The sequence below is a fragment of the Oryctolagus cuniculus genome, chromosome 1 (assembly GCF_964237555.1).
Source record: "Oryctolagus cuniculus chromosome 1, mOryCun1.1, whole genome shotgun sequence".
In the NCBI taxonomy this organism is placed as follows: domain Eukaryota; kingdom Metazoa; phylum Chordata; class Mammalia; order Lagomorpha; family Leporidae; genus Oryctolagus; species Oryctolagus cuniculus.
Genome location: NC_091432.1, coordinates 103,413,608 through 103,429,077, shown reverse-complemented (window position 1 = coordinate 103,429,077; position 15,470 = coordinate 103,413,608). Strand labels below are relative to the sequence as shown.

Here is a 15,470-nt window from a genome sequence, read left to right as displayed (position 1 = left end):
ATGAAAAGAGTACTTGCCAGTAAAATGTGAATGCCACCTGAGGATGTGTCCCAGACTACAGCATTCAGAGAGAGCGAGGGACTGGACCATGCTTATCTTTACTGGTGCAGCGCACCGGAAGAATTGTGTGCATGTCTGGCCCCATACGTCACAGGGGGATTACTGACACACCTGAAACTCATCTAAACTCATCTTCTAGTTCCCAGCAGATGAGCTGAGTAACATGTCCATAGGAAGAATTGGTAGAAAGCTAAGAATATTTAGCCTCTAAAAAAGGAAGACTCAGGGGAGGCTGACTTTCTAGTATTGGAAACATCATCCTATTCTGGAAGATTCAATATAATCAGTATAGTTCCAGAGGGGAAAACAAGGCTCCATACACAGAATCAGAAAGTTGGATTTGGCTCCCCAGTGGATGAAAGGAGTAACTAGTATTTGGAGATTTTTAGAAATGAAATGGCTTTCCTTGGAGGAAAGTGAAATTCTTTTCACTGGCCAAGAAATGGAATGACCAGTAATTGTGGATGTTAAATCTATAGGTATGGCAGGTGTGACGTTTCTTAAATATTAATGGGTGTAAGAATTACCCTGGGGGTGAAAAACCTTCTAAGGAGATGGGATGCTTACTACCATGATTTGATCATTGCACGTTGTATACATCTATTGAATTATACTACCCTGTATAACTATGTGTAATTATTTTGTGTCAATTAAAAATAAATTATAAAAAACAACTTTGGCATTTCAAATAGTTGTAAAACATCAAATAATATTAAAATAACAATATACTCAGTGTAAAAAAAGTCACCTAGGGGAACTTATTAAATACTGACTCCCAGGCCTTACCTTTAAAAGAATCGCTTCAGCAGATATGGGGTAAGGTGTGAGAATCTACATTTGGATTCAGTGAATCTAACTAAGTTGGGCATTGACCCTCTCTGTGAGAATCAGTGAGATCAATTCTCAGATCTCTCAGACTGAAACTCATATCTCTTTTGCTTATTCCATAAATAAACATTTTAGTAAAAAGTGTGTGTAGAAAAACCATAATGACTGTTCAAAGGATACAAGACAAAACTACTTAATATATTGACAGAATTAGAGGTGAAATTACTGGAATGTAGGATATTAGTATATGGATGAAGAAGGCTTCCTTCTCATTCTATGTCATAAAAGATGAGGTTTAGTTAGCAAAATAGAAGTTGTAAATCCAGAATGAAAAATCTTTAAGCACTTTTTTAGCATCTAACACTATATATCCCAAGGAGCCATCTGATGGAGACCTGGTTAAAGCTGTATGTGATTATCCTAACAGACAACACCTGTGGCAGGTGACGCCACCAATCAGCAATTAGGCCTGTGCTTATATAAACCTCAGCCCAAAAACTCCTCAAGCAGGCAGGGTTGAGAGTTAGAAACACGAAGTGTAGTGCAGTTGATCTTCTACCTCTGGCCCGTGTTTTGTTGGAGCTGAAGAGCTTTTGCTGGCAAGTACGCTATGTATTTGATAAATCTTCTTCTTCTGTTTTTTTTTTTTTTTTTTTTTTGACAGGCAGAGTGGACAATGAGAGAGAGACAGAGAGAAAGGTCTTCCTTTTTGCCGTTGGTTCACCCTCCAATGGCCGCCACGGCTGGTGCGCTGCGGCCGGCGCACCGCACTGAACCGAAGCCAGGAGCCAGGTGCTTCTCCTGGTCTCCCATGCGGGTGCAGGGCCCAAGGACTTGGGCCATCCTCCACTGCACTCCCGGGCCACAGCAGAGAGCTGGCCTGGAAGAGGGGCAACCGGGACAGAATCCGGCGCCCCGACTGGGACTAGAACCTGGTGTGTCGGTGCCGCAAGGCAGAGGATTAGCCTAGTAAGCCGCGGCGCCAGCCTAAATATGTTCTTAAAAATGGTGCTTGGTGTGTTTTACTTTCTGTATCAAGTTCTTCTTCTTTTTAAGCTGTGTAATGTTCTTGTTGTTTAAGTGTATCTAAAGGATTTTGTTTTTTGAAACCTTTAAGTTTGGTTATGCAAGGAATTGGTGTTCTTAGCTGTCTCATTTATTGATGGTGTTGATGGGCTTTTTAGTTCACTAAATACTTCTTCAAGCAAATTACTTCTGTTTTACACTTGAGGCAAATAAAAATTCCAAAGGGCAATAATACTGACAGTAGGTTAAGCCCTTGTTTCTATGTAATTTCTTTTTCTTTTAATGTTCTCAGGTCTCCTCTTAGAATTTCCTCAAATCATGAGAGATGAAATTGCAACAACAGTTTTCTTTCTCACAAAACTGGTAAAAAAACATGACAAACTGAGTAAGCAACAAATAGAAGACTTTGCAGAAAAGCTGATGACAGTCTTGTTTGAGACCTACAGAGGTCACTGGCACTCTGATCGCCCTGCTAAAGGGCAAGGCTTCAGGTGGGGAGTTATTGTGTGGCGTGGTGAAGGGAAGTAACCAACAAGCAGTTCCCACCTGTTAGGGCTATGCAGTGATCCAGCTGCCCGTCTTTAACTTAAAGACGTAGGTTTAAAAGGAGATGTGGAGATGTAGTTAAACCTGAAGTAACCCCTATGCATGAAGTGGATTAAACAACTTTTAATTTGTATTTACCATAAAAGTTGTGTCGTGAGCATTTGGTGATCTTTGATTTAGTGATGCAGCACACACTGATCACCAAGTCAAAACATTGAATTTTTTTCCCTCTTGTAAGAGTGGCGGGTGAGGGGAAGGTGGGAGCTGGATGTAGTGGAGCAGTATCCCTGCAATGTGATTCTCTTGCAAAAGCACTTGAACTCATGTCTTCATTTCCCTTTGCTCCTTCTCCTTTCTCTTTTTAAAGGTGTATTAGGATCAACAATAACCAGAATAAAGATCCCATTTTAGAAAGGGCTTGTGCCGAGAGTAATGTAGACTTTTCTCACCTGGGACTTCCAAAGGAGATGACCATATGGGTAGATCCCTTTGAAGTGTGCTGCAGGTGAGTGAGCCCATACTTTGTGTGCTCTGTAACACTTGGAAACTTGCCGTGATCTGGTCAGCCCCACCCACCTTTGTGAGGGATGATGCCCAGGGTCTCAGCAGTGAGGACACTGGTTAAGATTTTAGGTGCAAACTCCTGTCAGCCGACTTCTATTAGGTGTAGATGGAGGGGGAAGCACAAAGGCTTAGCAGAATACTTGAAGTGTGACTTGAATCGCTGCATTCTAGTGCAAACTGCAGGCTTCAAAGTAGTAAAGGCATTATCAGGAAGGCGGCACAAAGGTAATTCAGCCCCTTAGTTGAATAAAGAGCGAGTAGCCTTTGTGTTTCTCTGAGTGACTGATTAAAACTAGCTCACACAGACTATCCTCACTTAAAATAGTGTTACAGTTGAAGGCAATAATGCCCTCTTGGCTCAGCTTGGCATAGCATTTGAGGAATGAACCAGCAGGTAGAAGAACTGTCTTTGAAATGTAAGTATTTTGGCCACAGCTCAATAGGCTAATCCTCTGCCTGCCCCGGGTTCTAGTCCCAGTCGGGGTGCCGGATTCTGTCCCGGTTGCCCCTCTTCCAGGCCAGCTCTCTGCTGTGGCCAGGGAGTGCAGTGGAGGATGGCCCAAGTGCTTGGGCCCTGCACCCCATGGGAGACCAGGAGAAGCACCTGGCTCCTGCCTTCGGATCAGCGCAGTGCGCCGGCCGCAGCGCACCGGCCGTGGCGGCCATTGGAGGGTGAACCAACGGCAAAGGAAGACCTTTCTGTCTCTCTCACTGTCCACTCTGCCTGTTTTTGTTAGTATGTTTCCAGGAAAGGTTAGAGATAAGCTTAATGGGAAGTTCAACCCTTTTTTATTTTTTGCCCCCCCCCCCAACGTCCCTCCCACCCGCAACCCTCCCCTTATCCACTCCCTCTCCCCTTTCATTCACATCAAGATTCATTTTCGATTCTCTTTATATACAGAAGATCAGTTTAGCATACATTAAATATTTCAACAGTTTGCTCCCACACAGAAACATAAAGTGAAAAATACTGTTTGAGTACTAGTTATAGCATTAAATCTCAATGTACAGCACACTAAGGCCAAAGATCCTACATGAGGAGTAAGTGCACAGTGACTCCTATTGTTGACTTAACAAATTGACACTCTTGTTTATGGGGAAGTTCAACCCTTAATAATTTCTTTTCCTACTTTAGGTATGGTGAGAAAAATCATCCATTCACAATAGCTTCTTTTAAAGGCAGACGGGAGGAATGGGAACTCTCCCAACAAATCGGTTATGCTGTTAATAAAGCCACGTTGGACCACTCCTCCGGCACGTCCTCTGATGAAGAAAATTGTTGCAGAGAACCTCAGATCATCCCTAAAGTCAGCAATCCAAAGAGCATTTATCAGGTCAGTGAGTTCCAGTTCTCCTTCATGTCTTTTGCTGTTTTAATTCTAAATGTGCTTACTATAAAAGAAAGTACAAGGAAGGAAAAAACTACAAAGAAAAGAAATTTCTTGGCAAAGTCTGTGTCTCACCTACACCTATACCCCTCTGTATTACTTCTCCTGGGATGAGTTCTCTTTTAAGACTTAGTTATTTGAAAGGGTTACGGAGAAAGACAAATCTCCCATCCACTGGTTCACTTCCCAAATGGTTGCAATGGCCAAAGACTGAAGCCAAGAACCAGGAACTTGATCTAGGTCTCCATGTGGGTGGCAGGGGCCCAACACTTGGACCATCTTCCAATGCTTTTCCAGGAAAAATAGCAAAGGAGCTGAATCAGAGGGGGAGCAGCCAAGACTTGAACTAGTGCTCACGTGGGTGCCGGCATCACAGGTGGCAGGTTAAGCCCAGTGTGCCACAACACTGGCCTCATCCTTGGCTGAGTTTTAGGACCTGCACCATCTTTTGTTGTGCTTGTCCAGACCATATTTGAAGACACACAGGTTTCCTTTCACCTGAACTTCAAATTAAATGCTCAAATTAGTAGGTTTTTCTGTATTTGTCAACAAACAAATGTCACTTAGAAAATTCAGAATACTCAGAAAAGGTATCCTCACACTAAAGCAGATCTCTCTCAACGTCATGAGATGGCTAAGTGCAGGTTCTCTCTGATGCTGGGTTCACGTTGTCTCGGGCATGGTATAGTAGGGGCCTCTGGCTGTCCCAAGAGGCTGGGGGTGTTACAGTGGTTTCGGGAGATTGCTGGGTGACAGCCTTGTCTGCTTCCTTATCTACCAGGGCATTTCCTCTGTTATGGCTATTTCCCTTTGGCATTCCACCTCCACAGGCTCCAAAACTGCATGCAGGAGAGCCAGAATCTCTGCCATGGGTCATGAGGGGAATTCTTGGAGTCAGGGTGTGTAACCTGGACAGAATAAAACCCACTATCTGTGTACAATGAGGAAAGGGTATTTGAAGTATGTATAACCACTGGCTCTCTGACCATTCCCTAGTTTTAAGGCTCGAGTCAAGGTGATAAGGCTGGTCTTTTGACACAACTTGGGTAAGATCTTCTATGGTTGGCATATCCTTCCTAAGCCCTGCTCATAAAATGACTGTTAACCATTCAACCTCTGTACTCTCCAGAGGTTCATCTTACAGATCATGTCTACCGGAGGAGATCTGCTCTATGGTCTCTACACAGGAGTAAGCCAGACTCAGATGGCAGAGGAATAGCTGGATTGAAGAGGTGGCATGCTTTGAGAGTTAAATCTGGTGAATCTGAAAAGAGAGCCTGCTATTTTTGTAGATAATTCTCCTGTTAGTCATTGGTGTCCATACTTGGTGAAGTTTGAACTTGAAGAGACTGGCTTAAGGTCAGTCCAGCAGTTTACTCTACTGAAAGTGCCATAGGAGCATTTTCCTTCAAGTATACTGGGCATCTTGTGGTCATTGGGTTCAGCTGTTGAGAAAAGTAGGTCACTGGTTGTAGAAGTAGACCTAATGCTTAGGTGCATACACTCAGGGCTTGCTTGCTCTTTTTCTTCCTTCTTTTAACCCAGAAACCTTTTGTTTAAGGTATACAAACTTCATGCATTTCACAAATACAAAGTTAGGAATATGATTCTTCCCACTCTTTTTCCACCTCCCTCTCATTACTTTCTTTTTTACAAAGATCTATTTTCAGTTAACCTTATACACATAATATTAACCCTATACCAAGTAAAGAGTTAAACAAATAGTATGGAAAAACCCTGTTCCTCCACAGTCCAGGACAAAGGCAATTGTATCTCAAAGTGTTAATTGCACCTCCATAGATAACTAATAGTGCACGTAATCACAGATCAGGGAGAATATGTGGTATATGTCCTTTTTGGACTGGTTTATTTTACTAAGTGTGTTTTCTAGTTGCATCCACTTTGTTGCAAATGACATGATTTTTTTTCTTACCACCTTGTAGTATTCCATGGTGTACATATGCCATAATTCAGTCTTCAGGTGATGGACATCTGGGTTGATTCCATATCTTAGCTGTTGTGAATTGAGCTGCAATAAACATGGGGATACAGATAACTCTTTCATATGCTGATTTTATCTCCTTTGGGTAAATTCCCAGGAGTGGGTTGGCTGGGTCATATGCTAAGTCTATATTCAGATTTCTGAGCTGTCTCCATACTGTCTTCCACAGTGGCTATTATAATTTACATTCCCACCAACAGTGAATTAGGGTACCTTTCCCCCCACATCTTCACCAGCATTTGTTCTTTGATTCCTGTATGAAAGCCATTCTAACTGGGGTGAGGTGAAACCTCATTGTGGGTTTTGATTCGCATTGCCCTGATGGCTAGTGATCCTGAGCATTCTTTTCATGTGTCAGAAAATGCCTGTTTAAGTCCTTTGCCCATTTCTTACCTGGGTTGTCTTGTTGTGGAATTCCTTGATCTCTTCATATATTCTGATTATTAATCCTTTATCAGTTGTGTAGTTTGCAAATATTTTCTGCCATTCTGTCAGTTGTCACTTAACTTTTGCTGTGCAGAAGTTTCTCAATTTGGTGTAATTCCATTTGTCAATTTTGGCTTTGACCTGTGCCTCTGGGGTCTTTTCCAAGAATTTTTTTTTTTTTTAGATTTTTATTTATTTGAAAGACAAAGAGGCAGAGACAGAGAGGGCGGTCTTCCATCCGCTGGTTCACTCCTCAGATGGCCACAACGGCTGGAGCTGTGCCGATCCAAAGCCGGGAGCTTCTTCGGGGTCTCCCACGTGGGTGCGGGGGGCCCAAGGCTTGGGTCATCTTCTGCTTTCCCAGGCCATAGCAGAGAGCTGGATAGGAAGAGGAGTAGCTGGGACTTGTATCAGAACCCATTTGGGATGCCAGAGCTGCAGGCCAGGGCTTTAACCCACTGCGCCACAGGGCTGGCCGCTCCGAGAACTCTTTGACTATGCCAATGTCTTGCAGGGTTTCCTCGATGTTCTCTAGTAATTTCATGGTATCGGGTCATAGACTTAGATCGTTGATCCACTTTTGAGTGCATATTTGTGTAAGGCAGGCGTCTTGGTTCATACTTCTGCATGTGGAGATCCAGTTTTCCCAGCAGCATTTGTTGAAGAGACTGTCCTTGCTCCAGAGATTATTATTTTTTTAGCTCCTTTGTCAAAGATAAGTTGGTTATAGATGCGAGGGTTGATTTCTGGTGTTTCTGATATGTTCCATTGGTCTATCCATCTGTTTTTGTACCTAGCTGTACCAGATTATATCTGCCCTGTAATATGTCTTGAAATCTGATACTGTGATGCCTCCTGCTTTGTTTCTGTTTTATGAGATTGGTTTGTCTATTAAGTATCTCCTGTGTTCCATATGAATTGCAGCATTGTTTTTCTATATCTGAGAAGAATGTCCTTGGTATTTTGACTGGGATCACATTGAATCTGTAAATTGCTTTTGGTATTATAGATATCTTGATGGTGTTGATTCTTAGAATCGATGAACATGGAAGACTTTTCTACTTTTTTGTCTTTTATTTATTTCTTTAATGTCATGTAATTATCACATCCTTGGTTAAATTTATTCCAAGGTATCTTTTTATCTTTGTAGCTATCGTGAATGGGACTGATCTTATAAGGTCTCTCTGCCATGGCATTGTCTGTGTATACAAAGGCTCTTGATTTTTGTGTATTGATTTTTCTATTCTGCCACTTTATCAAACTCTTCTATGAATTCTAATAGTCTAGTCTTGTTAGTGGAGTTTTTTTTTTTTTTTTTTTGGATCCCCTATACATAGAATCATGTCATCTGCAAATAGAGATAGTTTGACTTCCTCCTTCCCAATTTGTATTCCTTTGATTTCTTTTGCTTGCCTAATGGCTCTGGCTAAAACTTCCAGGACTATATTGATAAAGCAGTGGTGAGAGTGGGCATCCTCATCTGGTTCTGGATCTTAGTGGGAATGCTTCCAGTGTTTCCCATTCAATAGGATGCTGGCAATGGGTTTGTCATAAATTTGTGTTGGAATGTTCCTTCTATACCCAATTTGCTTGGAGTTTTTTATCATAAAAGGGTGTTCTATTTTATCACATGCTTTCTGCTTGCTCTTTCTTCTCTTCTCCCCTTCTCTCTCTCTCTCTCTCTCTCTCTCTCTCTCTCTGTCTCTCTCTCTTTAAGCAAAGTCAGTTATAGAGAGAAGGAGAGACGGATCTTCAATCTGCTATCTCACTCCCCAAATGCCTCAAACAGCCAAGGATGAGCCAGGTCAAAGTTAGGAGCTGGGAGCTTGATCTGAGTCTCCCAGATGGGTCTCAGGGGTTCAAACGCTTGAACAGCTGCCTGCTGCTTTTCCTAGGCCATTATCAGGGAATTGGGTCATAGAGAAGCCGGAATATGAAGTGCCCACTTGGGATTCTGGTGTTGCAGGCAGCAGCTTTATCACTCCACTCCAACCCCAGGACTATTTCTTACCTTTCTGCTATCAACAGGATTAAGGGCTTGTCTAAATTGGGAATCTATGGTTCAGGGGCTGTTGGCAGCAGGTCATTAATTTTTGGAAAGGCCTTGTGTTTGCCTGTTGATTCAAGTGGGTCAGCTATTGGGACCTTTTAAGGCCTTAATTAGGGGTATGGCTAACAACCTAAGTCCAGAAATGATCTAGATCCGACAGAAGTTTTCCATTCTCAGCAATGTCCTTTCTTCTTGGGAGGGGAAGGGATTGTGGTAGCCCTACACTTAGCATTGATTGCTTTCACCTAAGTAAAGAGGTGTGGTTTCTCGGGGTCAGGATATGTACCAGGTGGTCTGCTTCTTGAGAGAGTTGTGCTCTAGTTGGAGAAACTCTTATATCCTCATTCCCTTAAAATTTAAGACCTGAAGGGTATCTTTATCCAAGCCTTCCTTAAGGGAATGCTGAGGGATATCATCTACATAGTGTAGATGGCTTCAGTATTTAACTCGAGCTCTAACTCTTTGGCAAGAGCTTTGTCAATTTAGGGTTATCCCTTAAACCTTATAGAAGAACTATCCAGTTGTTCAAAGGCAAACAGATACTGGGATTCGGGGTATAAGTATATAGAGAATACTTCTTCTAGGTCTAGATCTGTGAACCGAGCAGTGCAGGAATCCAAACTAGGATAGTATACTGACTTGATACATTTGGGTGAAATGAGATGACAATCTCATTATGCCCTGAAGTCCTGAACCGTTTGACTTTTTAAAATTGGAAGAATAGGGGTACTTCAGGGGGACCAACATGGAATTGGGATTCGATGATTTAGAAATATATGAAGGTTGGCATCCATGCTTGGCTTCTCAAGGGCTATTGGTACTGATGAGGAAGGCTTGTTCTGTCTTTCAGGAGGGCTGGTAGGGGCATCATATATAGTCTATCTGGGTCTGATCCCACACTTGAGGATTGGCTATCTTGGATTTCAACAGGCAGATTGCCCAAGTTGTGTGTTGTCTCAGTACTAAGCAGCATTGCAAAAAACTTAGATTTAGGGACAATTAATCAGAAGTGCCCAGGGAGGACGGCATATTATTACTGAGTAAAGGAGTTGAACATTTTGGCATCACCAAAAAATGGTGGGAAGTGAGACCATCTTTAGTCGGGCAAAGTAGAAGCAAATTGTCAGGGGTAGGACTACCTATCAACTCCCATGATGAGATAACTCTTTGAGGATAAGAGTCCCACATGGGAACTGGGAGTAAGTGGCTGCTGTATCAACTAGAAAAATCAATATTGTTACCTCCAACACCCAGGTTTACCTAGGACTTCAGAAGTATGATGATCATTTGGGTTGTGAATTCCTGGACCCGTTCAGTCCTTGGATAAAGACATGAGGGAACTGGAAGTCTCCTCCCTTTGGAGATGAGGGCAATCCCATTTCCAGTGCCCGTCTTGTTTACATTGGGAGCAGGAACCAGGCAACTTTCCAGGTGGGCACATTCCTTGCATTAATGTCCCAGCCTCCCACACCCAAAACATTCTTTTGGGCTTTTTCCTTTGGTTGGACACCCCCTGAGTTGGCTCTGAGGTCAGAGTGCTGACTAAAGTGATTTCTATCATAAGAACTGTTTTCTAGACTGTTGATTCATATATTGAAATCCCCTTCCCTCCTCAGTTTTGTCCCTATTATCAAATAATCCCAAACTACTATATCTACCATTGGGTTCATGGGAGTTTGGGGTCCCATTGCCGGTTCATAAGATCTCCTCTGAATATCTGTTGTGAACTAACCGATGAAATGAGTACATATTAAAACCTGTCATGCATTGATGCTATGGTTTGTTAGCATATCTTTTTTTAAATCCTCTACCATTTGTCCCTGGAATAAGGCTGGGTTATCTTGGTTGTTACCTCCCTGATTTTTATCATGACTCATAGGCTTTATAATACATTTATGCAATCACTGGACAGGTCACCATATGACTTCAGTGTCTTGAATAATCATGACCCTGCTGCTAATTCTAGTTGGCGTCCATTTGAGGGATTTCCCTGTTGCCTATGTCATACTTATTAGTCTGCTAAGCTTCTAGGAAGTTGGCATGGGCCTTGGTCTTGACCCAGATTCATTGTTTTTCTTCAGGGATGCAATAAGTAGATAGGCCAATGTGAGGGTAATCACAGGTCAAGTTAAAGACCTGAGTTAGGACCTAAAATTCCTCAGTAAACTTGGTATGGTTTGCTGAAAGTCTGGCTTTTGTTGACACTAATATAAGTCAGTACTGTCATCTCTGTTAGCAACCTCTCTGAAGAGAAAAGCATCCTTGGACTAGGTAGCAGAAGACCCCACTGCAAGTGACTGTCTGGTCTATCCTCTGGTGGAGGGAGAGATTGGGTTGTAGGGTAGAGTAGGATGGGGGTACTAGTAGGATTTGAAAGAACTGGGGTTTGATGGAGAATGGGAGGATGTGTCAACCCTGAGGATGATCCAGGCAATGGGGACAAGCTGAGCTTAAGGTCTTTGCACCTTGGGTGATAATCTAATATTGAGTGGTCTATCTACCATGTCTATTGCTCTGTTGAATCTGGTATCCCAGGAGGAAATGGACACAGTGGAGTCTACAGCTCTCTCTAAGGATGGGGTTTTGAAAGAGTGCTGTGAAGGCCTGGACATAAGCAATTTCTGACACTTTTGCTATCTTTAAAGAAGAGGTCAAATTGGAGGATAATGTTACACTTGAGGGTCCTACTTGGCAGCCACATTTACCCATTCTCTATATTGTGGCCAGACTATGTTGTAAAGAAAATAACATGTTCTAATTTTTTTTTATTCAAAGTTTTCCCAGGTTAAAAGGGGGCAACCCAGGAGTTTCCCCTTGGGAATGGAAAGAGAATTACATTTCTTTTTATTTATTTTTTTTTTATTTTTGACAGGCAGAGTGGACAGTGAGAGAGAGACAGAGAGAGAAAGGTCTTCCTTTTGCCGTTGGTTCACCCTCCAATGGCTGCCGCTGCAGCCGGCGCACCGCGCTGATCCGATGGCAGGAGCCAGGATCCAGGTGCTTTTCCTGGTCTCCCATGGGGTGCAGGGCCCAAGCACCTGGGCCATCCTCCACTGCACTCCCTGGCCATAGCAGAGAGCTGGCCTGGAAGAGGGGCAACCGGGACAGAATCCGGCGCCCCAACCGGGACTAGAACCTGGTGTGCCGGCGCCGCAAGGTGGAGGATTAGCCTATTGAGCCACGGCGCCGGCTCAAGAGAATTACATTTCAAACATGGGTATCTTCATGGCCTAAAGAGAAAAAGGAAAATAGGGAATAGAGTGAGAAGAATTTGAAAGCCCCATTAGTAGACCAGATCAGATCTGGCATCCCAGGGTTTTGAGCATATCCTTGGGTACTCTCTGGACTCCCCTGTGGACCAATCCGGACCTGGTGTCCCATGATCTTGAATATGATCTGTGGTGTTTTTGGGAGGCCCCCTCTTCTCGCACAGGCTCAGAGGCCCTTGGGGCATTCTGGTGGGGAAGGGACTATGCATACAGAATTGGTCATGATAGATCTTTGGTTTCATTATTAGCATTTTAGCAAGGTGATAACTTGATTGGCACATCAGGTCCAACCTGTAGTAATTGATAGGACTGTAAAAATTATACTGAAAGTTGTCAATTGAGGGTAGAAGGCCCCTCTTCGAAACAATATGGAGAGACTCTTATATGGAATATTTTTCTTAAAGATTTTATTTATTTGAAAGGCAGAAATAGAAGAAAGATGGGGCTGGTGCCGTGGCTCACTTGGTTAATCCTCTACCTGGCGCTGGCATCCCATATGGGCTCTGGGTTCTAGTCCCGGAAGACCTTTCTCTCTCTCTCTCTCTCTGTCAAATAAATTAAAGCGAGAAAGAGGGAGAGATCTATCATTGGTTCACTCCCCAGATGGCTGAAGCTGGACCAGTCTGAAACCAGGAGATTTTTCTGGGTCTTCCACATGAGTTACAGGGGCCCAAAGACTTGAGCCACCTTCTGCTGCCTTTCTGGGCACAACTTCAGGGAGCTGCATTGGAAGTAAAACAGCTTGGATGCAAATGGGCACCCATAACATCAAGGGTGGAGGCTTTACCTGCTATGCTTGCCCCTGAAGTGGCTTCTTTAGCCCCAGGAGATAATGCATTAACCCACTAATCACATGAATGGGTTTATCCTGATCACCTCTCTTAACGTCTTATCTAGTCCCATCTCTATATAGCTAATAACTAAGAAATATACCCATGAGTTTTAGTAACCTTAGCAATGAAAACATAAGTACCTGGATATCTTCTACACTGCCAAAACCAACCGTTGTACCAAAATTCACACTATCAACTCTTTTCCTCCATTTTATGCAACCTCAGATTTCTACCAAGCAAGAACTTTAAAAAGTTTGTTTTCTGCTTGTCAGTACTTTACAAGAGAAGAGACAGATAGCACTACCTTATACTCAGTATAAAAATCTGTGTGCTGGGTTTGGTAGTGCTGTGGCTTAGTAGGCTAAACCTCTGCGTGCATTGCAGGCATTCCATATGGGCACAGGTTCGTATCCCAGCTGCTCCCCCTCTGATCCATCTCTCTGCTTGTGGCCTGGGAAAGCAGTGGAAGATGGCCCAAGTGCATGGGCCCCTGCACCCATGTGGAAGAATCTAGAATATTCTTTAGAGCACCCATGAGTCATGTTTTTGGCATTGCCATGGATATGGAAGATGACAACACTAATGAAAGATGGAAAGCAGTTACCCAAGGGATGTGGTTTGGGGGCAGTAGGTGCATGTTGATGTCTTCTAGGTGTTAGAGCCAGGAATGTGAGAATGGCCATATGTTAAAGGGCTTCCTAGAGACAACAGGGGATCTAGGGGGTCAGAACAAATGAATTGGTCTTCCATACACAAGCAGAGGCTTACTGTGAGGTAACCAAACACTGCATTGGTCAGGGTGGTATTATATGTGATGGGGCACTCATCTTGAAGGAGCAAAAATGTTGGCGGTTCAGAAGGCACAAGCAAGAGAAAATGGACAATAAAGAATGTCCATGGCCAGATGACCATATGTTTTAGAACCAAATGTTTTAGATGCAAATACTTAACAATTTTCTTTACCCATTTAAAGTCCTAATACATATTACAGGCCCTTCATAAATCAGATATATCTTAACCCCTTGCCATGTTTCTGACAGATATCTTCTCAGTTTTCTAAAGACTTGCGTCTATATAGAGCTTACCTAAAATTATGTGAAGCACAATTATATATAACATAACTATACTGAAAACTATAAAGCTGTATACTGAAGTATTACCTGTTGACTAAATAAGTCTTCCATTGACGGAATTGACCTAGAGTCAGCTGAGTTCCATTGCAGCAGTGTTCTCAAAATGTGCTGTGTGGAACGTCTGTATGAGTCATCTGGGATGTTTAACAATGGGTATTTTTAGACCATGGCCTCAGACCATGATGAGGCGGTTTTGACATGGGCTGGCAAGGGTTAGGAGGCCATAGGGTGAATATACAGAAATTGGAGTAAATGTTTCTAAATTCCAGTCCGATTGAAGAACTTTTTAAAAAGGTATAAAATGATTTTTATAAGCCCTAAATGCCGGCAAGTCTTCCAAAGATGTTCTTAGGTTTTTATTCATTTTGTACTTCCTATACTTCTGGAAGGCTTGAACTTCTAAGTTATGGGTTCATACTTAGAGCTAGTTCTAGTAGGTTTATTGGAGATCTTCATACTGTTTTTTTTCTCTCCCTCAGGTTGAAAACTTGAAACAGAACTTTCAATCTTGGTTCCAAATGTCCCGCAGAAAGCACGTGGCAGATGGCCACGTGGGCCTCCTGGGAAGTGCCTGTCACACTGTATATAAGAACCCCAAGTGTTACAGGCCTGCTGCTATGCATCGGGTGGACCGGTACCACTGGGTCAACACAAACCGATAAGACAGTGACTAGGCATGCAGCCGGAAAAGGCTACAAGACTGGCTTCGTTTTACCAAAATGAAAATGAATCTGAGGCTGAGAGGCCCATGAAACAATGTTCAGGTTGGGACTAAAGTGTATGTTTACAAGTCTTATCAGATGATGACTCTGTTCTTAAAAGTACTTTTAATTCTTAATTTTATGTGACGTTTTATGTAATACTAGTAAATGTACCCAGTGAAGTAATAGAATGAAGATGCTGACCTATAAGATTCAATGAATTATGAAAAGTAAGCTTAAATAAACATACCATGTTTTTAATACCATTCTGATTCCGTTTGTTGCAAGACAGTTTTTTTTTTTTTTAATTATTAATTGAGAGAGAGAGAGGAAGAGGCAGAGAGAGAGGCTTTTCATCAGCTGGTTCACTCCCTAAATGGCTGCAATGGCCAGAGCTGATCTGCAATGGCAGATCTGAAGCCAGAAGCTTCCTGTGGGTCTCCCACATAGGTGCAGGGCCCCAGCACTTGGGCCATTCTCTACTGCTTTCCCAGGCCATGGCAGAGAGCTGGATCAGAGGAGGAGCATCCAGGACAGGAACTGGTACCCATATGGTATGCTAGTGCTGCAGGGGGAGTCTTAGCCTACTACGCCATAGCACTGGCCCCAAGTTTGTGTTTTCTCTTTAATCTTCTTGAATTTTA

The 15,470-nt window shown here is 42.9% G+C and overlaps 1 protein-coding gene across 5 annotated transcripts in view; it reads left to right on the top strand.

The window, feature by feature from the left end:
• Positions 1-15,119, top strand: part of BTG4 (BTG anti-proliferation factor 4) — a 28,131-nt gene extending 13,012 nt beyond the window's left edge. For 4 of the 5 annotated variants that reach the window (XM_070078027.1, XM_008261629.3, XM_051819790.2 and 1 more), the window contains 4 exons: positions 2,207-2,405; positions 2,828-2,965; positions 4,160-4,358; positions 14,605-15,118. In XM_070078027.1, the coding sequence (XP_069934128.1) occupies positions 2,207-2,405; positions 2,828-2,965; positions 4,160-4,358; positions 14,605-14,787 (719 nt within the window). In that variant the 3' untranslated portion in view covers positions 14,788-15,118. Of the gene's footprint in view, positions 1-2,206; positions 2,406-2,827; positions 2,966-4,159; positions 4,359-14,604 lie in introns of all 5 variants that reach the window. The other variant, XM_051819775.2, reaches the window with a different exon arrangement.
• The last annotated feature ends 351 nt before the right edge of the window (positions 15,120-15,470 follow it).